Raw genomic sequence first — 12,338 nt, forward strand, 5'->3', positions numbered from 1 at the left:
TCTCTGGAAAACGTCTAGCCAGTCTTCCTCTGTTTTTTGGAGTGCCCATGATTCAGAACCATATTTAACTGCTGTCATCACTGTAGCTTCCAATACTATAGTCTTGGTTCGCAGACTTTTATCTTCCAAACTTTTTCAGATTTGAAAAGAAAATACTATGATCCTTGGCTATTGTACTTTTAACATCTTCACGGCAGCCACTGTCTTTACTAATAATATTACCATGGTGAGTGAAGCTTTCCACTTGATCTATCTTTATGTTACCCAATATTACCTTTTTGTCTTCACTTATTCCTAGCCTTAGCGAGACTTAGTCTTCTTCACATTCATATTCCAACCTATTTCAGCACAATGAACTCGCAAACCCTCTAAAAGACCATTTATTTTGTTTACGCTTTCATCTAGGATGATCAAATCATCAGCATAATCTAAGCCCAAGAAAGTTTTTCTTCCTTATTTGGATTCCATGTTCTTTCCTTGCCTATCCTGTGGTCCTTAAGACAAAGTTCATCAAAATGATCCATATAAATGGAGATGGAACACAGCTCTGTCAACTCCTTATTTAATACTGAACCAGCTACTAACTTCGTATCCTACCTTAACTGCAGCAGTAAATCACTTTAGTGTGTTCGAATGGTATACCATACAAGGATGAGACCTTCGCTAAAGTTCATCTATCAGCTGAATCAAACGCTTGGTCATGATCTATAAAACTGAGGACTAAAGGTGTTTGATGACTTAAGCACTTCTCACTTGTTAACATAAGAGTGATCGTTTGATCGACACATTCTCATCCTTTCCTAAAACTGTTTCTTTAACTCTTTCATTATCAAAATTGTGATAAACATTCCTATGTTTAGCTGAGACTAGTCCAGGTCTACTACACCCTCTCAATTTATTAGCATACCAGTACAATATTTTACTATTATGCTGTCTAGCTATATCTTCTAGATCCTCCGTAATTGTATCCATGGTCTCCACTTCACACCTCCTTAGCTCATATTTTAGTGCTTCCTCCACTTTTTTTACCTTCCTCTTGTTGTCATATGATCTATCTCTCAGGTAATTCTTATGCATTCCCTTCTCTTCTCTTTTAAAGATAAAGCATTTTCACAAATATTCTTAGATGTGTTCCAAACTTTCATCCTAAGACACCATTTGCAGCATCAGGAACTCTGTGTATTATGGGTGTTTTATAATGGCTTTATTTATTACATCTTGAAGAGTATATGTTCATATAATGAGACCTTTTCTGAATATTTTGTTACGACCTTCGTATTTTATTATTCTGATCATACTTATTCCGATCGTATTTTATTATTCTGTACCTTCAGAACTTTGAATATTATTCGGCATTGGAACATCCCTGTTCTGATGATGAGACTCTTTCTAATTCGATTTTTCTGTAATGACTTTTCTTTTCTTCCAAGAAATAAATAAGGGAGTTCAAGCTCACTCCGAATGTATCAGAAATGTTTTTTTATTTTTTACTAATTTTTGTATTACCTCTTTTGTATATTTGTGTCCTCATGGAATTTCAATTTGTCTTTATTCTCCTCGTCTGTTTTTCTGTTTCAAATCTAAAATCCAGCGCATTTGAGCTCTCAGGATAAATACAACCTTCATAGCATCCTTTGCAGATTTTATAATCTTATTTAAGTCTTCCCGTATATAGCTCAGTTTAACCTTGTATGTCGTATAATAATGTTAATCCGCTCACTTAAATACTGTTACATAAGTATATTTGAAATTATAAAATATATCTTATGATGTCCCTTATCCCCTCGAATAAAGTAGATAAATTGCCTACTGCTACTACTACTACTGCTAACAAATCTCTGCAGCACCAGGCTGCATGAGGCCAAGGCCAACACAGCTATGCTACTACAGCTACACAGCTACTACAGCTACTACTATGCTACACAGCTATGGTACTACTCCATCCCAATGTATTCAAAGCCTCAATTTACACCCACTCAAGAAGTTCCCGTTTCACTTAGATCTTTCCCTGCAATATCCTCTGTTCCTATCCGGGGGCAGCCTGCTTTTGTTTGTCCATAGACGGTTGCCCGACAACAGCAACCTTGGGCAATCTATCATCGGTCAAATAAATACTGCAAATTACTTATGTGAGCAGAATATATCTTGGGATTTCATTTAATCCATTTTAATATGAGCCATCTTAAACGTCGATATATAGATTAAAAAAGATATTATTTATGAAAATACAGTCTTTCTTGCATATCAAATAGCATTATGAAACATAAAGATCAAATGACTGCAAAAACACTAAATCCATATTTTGTAGGTAGTTCAAGTAATCCAAAAGTATCTCCTGAATAACGCCCATCTATTTAAATTAATTATGTAAGTCAAATAAAATTCCGAAAAAATTCTATGAGTACACAAATTCACTTAAGTAAAACAAATATAGCCTAAGAAAAAGCGAATTAGCCCTCGTATAAAGCGAATTATGTCCTCTGTATAGTTCAAATTAGCACAAGATATTCTATCATAGCTTTATTCGAACAAATAGCATAAGCTACTTAAAGTTGTCAGATATATTCTATGATTTTCATCACCACCATCATCATCTCTACTAATAAAGAAAGAAGATAAAAAAGAGGAAGAAGAAGAAAAGGGTTTCTAGTTCAAAGAAAGATTTTTCTTATAAGATGACTCATCTCCCCCAGAAGGAATCACGTTCCTCTTTTAGTTCATATTTGAATTTATTCAATGTTGAAAACGTTTACATAAGTGTCAACCATGAGTACTATGAACAATTTTATCAGCAACAATCTCTTTCGAAAAATGTAATGATTGATTTTTTTTAATTTCAAGTGACGTGACCTGATACCGTTTTTATCGCATTTGGTATTTACCAAGTGACATATACCGATCGTAATTTCTGTCTGTCTGCCTGTCTGTCGGTCTTGTTTTTGCTAGTTTGGCCACTTCCAGATAATCTAGGACGACAAAAGTTGGCAGGCGTATCATGGACTAGACGAGATTAAATTAGATATGGTCACTTCCCGGATTCGACCATCTGGGGGGGGGGGAGCGAGCGAACAGGATAGTTGAGAAGAATTTTATTTGCTGATAAAACAAATGATTGTTCTTCTTAAGTATGGCTTGTTGTCTAGGGATATGATTCTCGCTTAGGGTGCGAGAGATCTTAGGTGCAAATCCTGGACAACCCCAACAACAAACTTCAAGCTGTTCAGAAAATGTTTTTTGCCCGTTTTAGCGAAACTAATATTTGTTTATCCACGTTTTATTGTGTGTTGGGATCCTCTTGATCCAGGATCCTTTCTGGTGGGGGCGTGCACCAAACTAGTTTCTTTACATTAGGTTCCCAGAATCTCAGATTTACGACTGTAAGTTTCGAGTTAGCCAAGACCAACAAGTTTTCTGGCCTGTTTTGTGCCCCTGAAAATGTTCCCTCTCGCTAGCAAAGCTTGATCACTTTAGCTCAGATAACGATTATTTAAAGTTCTGAATGATAAAACTGGATGAAAAATATCAAGGACAGATATTTATGGGTCTTTTTCCCCATTTAAAATAAATTGACTCTTTTTAGGCATCTGTTTTTGGTGCGCCAAATTTTACGCTCAATTTTTGTGTTCATAGGGGACACCATAGTCCAGGGACTTGGGCTTTAGATTTAAGTCGATTAGGAATATTGACCCTTTTTGAGACCAAAGTTTTGGAGGGTCATTACCCATAAACGAAAAAAAACAACAAAACATTTTTCTCTTTTTCTGGCCCATTTTCTGGCAAACCAATATATTTATTCAATTTTTGCGTTATCTTTTAGGGTCCCCTTGGCTCAAAAACTTGCGAGTGTCAGCTTCCAGCCATTCAGACGATTTGTTCCTGGACTTTTGTTGGACCCTGTTTCTGTGGTAACCAATTTTTTTTTTCATACTTTCCCTTCTGTATTGAGCTTCCCTTAGACTTAAGAGTGTTAATTTTGGACAAATAGAAAAAAAATGTCAGGCCCAATTTTTGGGTGATCCTTGGCCCAAAAACAGTTACCCAAGAGGCTGACTGGGTCATGTCATCTCCGGAGGCATGTTTATTAACATTTTGACTAGCCTGAACGAAATGACTATTTTTTAAATTCTTTGCGACATTATAGGGGCTTCGGAGGGCAGTAGCAAAAATGAGCGCGAAAAAAACCCAGGAAAGGCAAATGCTTCTTTACTAAGGTAACGCTAAAGTCTTTTGAAAGTATATTCTGCATATTGTAGCTTGCTTAATCTTTGGATGTTTTTGCACTCATCGACTGTTAGTTTGTTATATTTCAATCTCTCTAGGTAACATTTATGAGTAACAGAGAATGACATATGCATGAATAGAACCTTAGAATGCAATTCTTTGAGCACAAAAACTTTCTTTTATTATAGGATTCCAAAAGTGCATACCACCCAAGTAGGTGCAAATTCCTTGAGATGTCTACAAACACTCAGAAGGAAGTTATTTGGCCACAACGGACCTTCCTCTCGCTGTCCACAAACTCTTTTTTTATACATGATATTTGGAACGGGAAAGCTGTGAAAATTAGTCATGATACCCCCGAACACTGGAAGCTTGGCTTGCCTGAACAAGAAGAGGAAGCAAATAAGAAGAAGTAAGTTCAGATTGCCTTTTAAAGTAGATCTTTGGAAGTGATCAGGTTACCTATCAACAACACCTTGAGACCCTGAATAATTGTTTACGCAGGAAAATTTCGTATTCAGTGACGGTTGAGTCTAATAAACAGATCTTAAAACGATTGAAAAAACAACAAAATTAAATGGCACTGTGATATTGTAAACCCATATTTGCAGAGCCCATCAGTCATCGAGAGGGGGGAACAATGATCCTGTAATTCTGTTCAATGCACCAGAGCTTCCTGTTGGGGTATATTAAACAAAAACTAAAGTCGTTTGGCGTTTTATCCGTCAAACTTTAAAGAAGACAAGGAAAACATCAAAAGAGAAAGGAATTCAAATTAGGAAACTTAGGATGCGTGCTTCATTTACATTTCCGGCGCTCTAAGATTAGGGAATGGCTAAAGGGAAATATTGATTATAGAACGTGTGCCAGTTAGCAGATGTTATGGATTATATGTCTTTCCTCTGCTTGTTGTAACTAGTCAAAAGAGACGGTATTAATTTGTTAGAGTTTTTGGATGGAATACACGTATTGACAAACACCTCGAGTACCACCAGTTTATGACACATTTTGTTTTGTGTCCCTTTGCGGCTTTATACTTAATTGTATAACGTCTGTAAATTGTGCTTCCAGAATTCTTTTTTTTAAAACAGCCGTCAATTTGTTGGTTAGGAATTACTTTACAGCTTTAAATCATGCAGAGACGGTTGGAATCTTACTATCCTTCATTAATTTTTAGAGACGGAAGTTAAATAAAAGCTTATTTCTCTATTTGCAAGTAGAGAAGCGAGTTTTTTTTCACTAGAAATTAAAGAGTCCCTCGATTCATTAATTTTCATGCCAAATTCAACTTTTTGCGCAATCTAAAGATAGATCCTGTTTTTTAAGATTTGGCGTTGCTCTTTAATATTGCAAGAAGATAACTTATGATTTTAAATTAACTTTTGTCCGTTTTTATTTGTTTGGTAACTATATTAATGACTGCACACATGCCTAAAGAGTAACTTTCAAGAATATACTTTCAACTTGTTCAAGAGGGTGGATGTTTTTCCAGCAAATATTTATTTTGGGGCATACCCACACCTGTTTTCTATAAGAAATTAGGCAGACCTTCCATGTTATATTCTACATGGGGACGTCCCATGATTACAGAACATCATTTCACACCAAAAACTTACCCCAATAAGAAAAAGACATATCCTCTTATAAGTCATTCTTAACGCTTAGTCTGAATATAGGCTAGTTAAAGATAGGCTAGTGGGTTAAGCTTTTCTTTCTTTAGATTGACACAGTGAGGAGCCTCTCACTAAGACTTATTAATCTGTTACTAAAAATTCATTTGTCGAGGCTTCTTGACTTCCTAGGAATGATTCACTAACCCCTACCGCCTTATAAGCTGGGTTGCATCTATGGATTATTCTGTACAAACAAATCAAGTCTCAACTGAGCCAACTCGTTCAAAGGATGCTTTCAAAATGTTCAAAGGATGCTCTCAAAATGTTCGTAGAGACTGATGGTCTTGCATATAGGTTTTCAACAGATTGACTAAGCTGACTGACTATTGTAGAATTTTGACCTGATGCCACTTTGGCCCTGTTTTAGCCAACGTTGTTGTTTTGCGGCACTAAATAGAAAAAGATCAATTTTAGTGGCGTGACCCACTTTTATTACCGAACAATGTCTCTAAAAGCTCATAAATTTGTATTTATAGTATACTAGGAAAAAAAATTGATATGATTTGCGTCAAGATTGCAATAGTTTTTTTTCCTCCCATTCAAAAACATTAAACGAATTATCTTATGCTATTAACTTTGGTAAAGTAGCATTAAAATGAAAAAAAAAATCATATTTGTAATCGGTATAAATACCAGATTTTATTTGTTTATTAAATAAATAAAAAAAAACAAGTTGTTACAACTAAAAGTAAGGAGCAAAAAGAAAAAGAAAAAACAAACAGAAATTATTACGTGCATGAGGGAGTTCACTCCCTCGTCAATACCTTGATTTTTACGCTAAAGTTTGAGTTTTGTTCCAATTCTTTAAGAATGACCCCGAAACAAAAAGGTCGTTTAATTAGAATAAATAGCTCTTTTAAAAGTACTAAAAACAACTTTAGCATAAAGAGCGCGGTATCGACGAGAGGGCAAACTCCCTCATATACGTAATAATTTCTGTTCGTTTTATGCTTTAATGTTGCTCCTTATTTTTAGTTTAAAAACTTCTTTTTTATTTACTTTCTGATCTTTTTTAAATAGTGCTGGGAAATCCGGCACACCTAAATAAAAACCCCCATGAAAAATTACTCCATGAAAAGATCCTCCCATGTCACCCCCTCTCTCCCACCAAAAAATCCTCCCTGAAAACGTCTGTATACTTCACAATAACCAATACTATATATAAATATTGGGTAAAGTTCATAGCTTGCATCTCTTCCCCTGAGTACTGTGGGGGATTAAGTTGTCCTCGAAGATATAGTTATTAGATTTTTCTACTATTCTGAACAAAATGGCTATCTCAAAGTTTTAATCTGGTGACTTTAGGAAAAATTAGCGTGGAAGGGGGCCTAGTTTCCCTCAATTTTTTGGTCTAATTATTAAATATAAATTTCATATTTTTGGAGATATGAGCTTGAAACCTCTACAGTAGGGTTCACTGATGCTCGATGGTATGATTTTCTTTGTGATTCTATGATTTTTAGTTGGTGTTTTCCCCTTTTTTTGAAAATAAAGCAAATATTCTCAAATTAAGACTAAACTTGATGAAATTTATGTACCATAAGAATACAATTCTTTTTATGCATCTATTTATATCAAAATTCCGTTTTTTAGAGTCCTTACTTACAGTTACCACGAACTGTTTGATATGTTGTTTTCAGCGTTCCAGAATATAGAATTTTATTTGGTATTGACTAGTATGATTTACAAATGTAGTCAATCACTAGTCCATTCACAAAATGTAGGGATGTGGGACTAAATGTGTTTTTCACAATTCATGGTGCAATTTTGCTGTTTTTTTAGATTTTTTCTATTGAAAATACTATAAAATATATTCTTTCAAAATATGAGAGGAGGGGGTGTAAAATCTGGAGGGTAATTTTCCTCTGTGCTCAAATTCACGCCTCTGCAGAAATCACATGAGGAATGAAGTCAAATTTAAATAAACAAAACTTACCCACACAAAGGGCGGTGTTGCCGCTTCTCAAACCTCGAAAAACTTAGTGTTATTTGCGTTTTCGAAAACGACATACTTATGAAAAGTTTTTTTTAATGTAACGTTGCAGAAAATAAAACACTCATAAAATCAACCAGCCACATTAATATTTTTAACCAAGAGCCCCAGAAATCCTTAATTGCCAGCTTTTGTGACAACTTTGGAGACAACATGAGCTCCCACAGCCCCTGGGGAAAGGTCTTTAAGTTACAAAATTTTGCCCGTTGTTTACGTATATTATTTGTTATTTGGGAAGTATGCATACATTTTTCGGGTGGGGAGGGGTGGATAAATTTTCTGCTGGGGGATTTTGCACGGAGAGAATTTTCCATGGAGAGAACACTTTTCGAGGGGTGAATTTCTTAAAGGAAATATTATACTGGAGGAATTTGCTAGAATTCCTTTACGAAGTGTCTTTATGTCTTGCTTTCTCTTTACCGATTCAATTTCACCCCTGGAGATGTTAAGGGTAAATTTTCACCAGGATTTAATTATCCAGAGGATATTTCCGTGGGGGGAGGTAATATTTCGTGGATAACCTGGAATTACTTAAAAAACGATCAGAAATTCTATAAAAAAAACACATTTTTTCAACTGAAAGTAAGGAGCAGCATTAAAATTTAAAATGAACAGAAATTATACGTATATGAGGGTGGTTGCCTCCTTTTCAACAGCTCGCCCTTTACGCTAAAGTTTAAATTTCGTCCCGATTCTTTAAAAGTGACTCCTAGAACACGACGGTCGTTTGATTAGAACACTAAGTAACTTTTTTTTAAAGTGCCGAAAAACTTTGGAGAACATGATGTCGAGAAAGGGCTACCCCCCCTCAAATACGTAATAATTTCCGTTCGTTTAAAGTTTTAATGTTGCTCCTTACTTTCAGCTGAAAAGACTTGTTTTTTCAATTTAATTTACTTAGTAGGTTCTATTTAGAACAGGCATACTAAGGTAGAAGCGGTTTATAACGATTATACATCTAATTATTTAGCACCATTCCCTAAATTGTTTCTGAATGACTACAAATTCAAAAATGTACAATATGTATGTATTTGCTTCAAAAGGGAGGATCTCTGAAGGAACATGGGTCCAAGGGCCATACTTTCTGCCCTCCAATCATATAAATGGAATATAATTGTCCAACTGATATTTCCATTAGATTTAAAATCCTGAACATTTATTAGATATTTTTCTAAGCTTGTTTTTGATTGGACCCCCTGTATTGCAACATTAGCCTCAAAATTAAGATTAGTAATTCAGAAATAATTGAATTTCAACTCTAAAGCCTACACTAGGACTTTTTACTCAGGAGGCTCATATTGCTGCCTTAGTGATTTCCGGTGATGATCATGTAACGATTCAAAACGAATCCCTAATAGTCCGTAACAAAATCATGACTCGAAAAGGGCAGAGTGGATGTTGAAGGGTCACGGGCTTAAGCACCATACCTTAACGTCTCCATTACATGCTCATCATTTCTGACATAAATTAGTATTGCAGATTGGTCTTAAAAAAATGCCATTTTAAATAACTAGTCAAACACGAGCTAAGAGCCCATATGGCACTTGTGACGAGGCAAGAAGAGCTAAGAGCCAAGAGCTCATATGGTATGAGCTCTAACAAAATTCTAAGAATCAATAAATTGATTTAAAAGGAAAATCAGAGGCATAATAACGGCCAGGATTTAAAATAAGAGCTCTGAGTCACGATGTCCTTCTAAATATCAAAATTCATTAAGATCGGATCACCCTCTCGTAAGTTATAAGTACCTCATTTTTTCTAATTTTTCCTCTCCCTTTAGCCCCTCATATGGTTGAACCTGGGAAAACGACTTTTTCAAGTCAATTTGTGCAGCTCCCTGACACGCCTACCAATTTTCATCGTCCTAGCACCTCCAGAAGCACCAAACTTGCCAAATCACTGAACCTACCCCCCAAGTCCCCCAAAGAGAGCGAATCCAGTACGGTTACGTCAATTAAGTATCAAGGACATTTACTTATTCTATCCACCAAGCTTCATCCCGATTCCTCCACTCCAAGTGTTTTCCAAGATTTCCCCCTCCAACCCCCCCAAATGTCAAAAGATTTGGTCGGGATTTGAAATAAGAGCTCTTAGACATGGATTCCTTCTAAATATCAAATTTCATTAAGATCCCATTACCTATTCGTAAGATAAAAATACCCCAATTTTCACGTTTTCCAAGAATTCCAGTTTCCCCCTCCAACTCCCCCCAATGTCACAGGATCTGGTCGGGATTTAAAATTAGAGCTTTAAAGCACAAGATCCTTCTAAATATCAAATTTCATTAAGATCTAGTCACCCTTTCGTAAGTTACAAATAACTCATTTTTCCAAATCACCCTCCCCCAACTCCACCAAAGAGACCATATCCGGTCTGGTTATGTGAGTCACGTATCTTAGACAGGTTTTTATTCTTCCCATTCAGTTTCATCCTGATCTCTCCGCTTTAATTTAATCTGGTCCGGTCCCTGATACGCTTGCCAAATTTCATCATCCTAGCTTACCTGGAAGTACCTAAAGTAGCAAAACCGGGACCGACAGACAGACCGACAGAATTTGCGATTGCTATATGTCACTTGGTTAATACCAAGTGCCATAAAAACTCATAAATACCATTTATGGTGGAAATTAAACAAAATTTGTGAGAATTTGTAATTAGGAATGTCGTAATTCGACTCTGAGTATTTTTAATGATTGCAATTTAATCCTTGCGGTTTCAGGCATTGGACAATTTTAGTTTGAGGGACGAAAACCCAGAGCCCTACTATGGGCCCTTTAATAATATAAAATTAAAACCCTTGTGTTTCTCATGTAACATGCGCAAATTTGTATTATAATGCATCCATACAGCCTCTGTTCTATGTGGGTTGTACGCAGAATTTGGAATCCTTACTGCTGGGGTGATATATGCCATGACACTCTTAGAGGATCACTTTAGAACATTTTTATTTTAAGGTTAAGGCATCTTCATCAAAATTCATACCTTGAAATTTCGATTCTACGCCATGAGGGCATCTAGGTCAACCACACTCATAGGTTGTAGGCCAAGAAGAGGTAGAAAGTTGCTATCCATTTAGTTTTGATGCGTAAAATGGCATTAACAATTAAAACTTTTTTATTGAATCAGACCCTCCCCAAAGCTCCATCAGCATTCGTTCTATATGACTTCCATTTCAGGGAAGTACATCACCCTACATTCTCACTACTCTGTAATGAGTCAACATTAAATATTATCTAAATATAGACACAAATACAAATATGCATACACTATTTACAAGGAATTATATTGTATTTCTAAACGCCATAAGATAAAATTCTTGTTTCTTAATACTTTTACGAACAAGTGAAGACATTTGATTTATCGTCGATTAAATTGTAGATGGAACAAAAAGGAGGACGTAGATGAGTTGAGCGAATTTAGATGTAAACAATTTTAGTTATCATAAGTTTAGTATGACACTGTATGATGCTAAATTACACGGGTCAAATTACGGGTCAAATCTCTTCATGAACTATTATATTTACTTGGTTTAATTTGACTTTATTTTTATATCAAACAATAATTTCGAGTAAGAAAATTCTTTCCAGGGATAATACGATAAGAAAAGGTGACAAAGAATTTTGCCAAGCGTTACAACATTATTAATTACAAAAGAGACAGTATCAGAAAACTAAAAAAGACTGATACGAATATGCTACCTGCCAGTATAAATATTTATTATTATCGTGCCTGAGTGACATAACGGTCACACTTGTCGATTCAATCAAAATTACGCATATCAAGAACACCAATCATGTATGTTGTCCATATCTTCTCGAGTTTAACACTATTCAACTTTCAAGTGTGAAAATTGTGATTAAGTAATCAAAGTTAAGAACCATAGCATAGTATTTTGAAAATAGAAAAAATTAAAGCTTGGAGGGTTCACTCAGTTGTCGTGCGGTGACATAGAGGGTTTGACCTTAGCTTGGTAATATGGGCCAAAGAGAGCGAGCCTAACCGTAGCAACACACTGCAGGGCTGACGCAGGAACTAAGTAGTCATGAAGCGTCGCTCTTGGAACTTCCACTCAACCGTGAAGGCCTAGATAAATCTAGCTGCCACCAAAAGTGCCCTGTAAACTCAAAATTTCAAATATACGACACAGTCTAGGTCTCAAGAAACACATAGACGCTCTTTAAAAAGAAAATCCTAGTGACAAAGAGTACTAGCCCAAGCAGCAAAATGCAATTCATGGGTCATTTTGAATCAAATCATATCTTAACGAGGCACTGCTTCCGTTGGTTATCTAGCCATGTATTCGCAGACGATTCAATTCAAACCAGATGGTAGGCCTGGTGCGCCTTCTGAACCTCGGCACATGTGTGTGCGATAGAAGCAATGAACCATTAGAATATCGACCAGGTGATCCATTTCCTTAAGCATTACCAACAGACAGGAAACATACCCCC

At 35.8% G+C, this 12,338-nt stretch overlaps 1 protein-coding gene across 1 annotated transcript in view; it reads left to right on the forward strand.

Annotated features, from left to right (window-relative positions):
• Window positions 1-12,338, forward strand: part of LOC136029505 (uncharacterized) — a 140,114-nt gene that overhangs the window by 16,432 nt on the left and 111,344 nt on the right. The window contains exons 2-3 of the mRNA XM_065707953.1: window positions 3,818-3,905; window positions 4,410-4,633. Coding sequence (XP_065564025.1) covers window positions 4,455-4,633 — 179 coding nt within the window. The 5' untranslated portion in view covers window positions 3,818-3,905; window positions 4,410-4,454. The remainder of the gene's footprint in view (window positions 1-3,817; window positions 3,906-4,409; window positions 4,634-12,338) is intronic.

The sequence above is a fragment of the Artemia franciscana genome, chromosome 1, assembly GCF_032884065.1.
Source record: "Artemia franciscana chromosome 1, ASM3288406v1, whole genome shotgun sequence".
NCBI lineage: Eukaryota > Metazoa > Arthropoda > Branchiopoda > Anostraca > Artemiidae > Artemia > Artemia franciscana.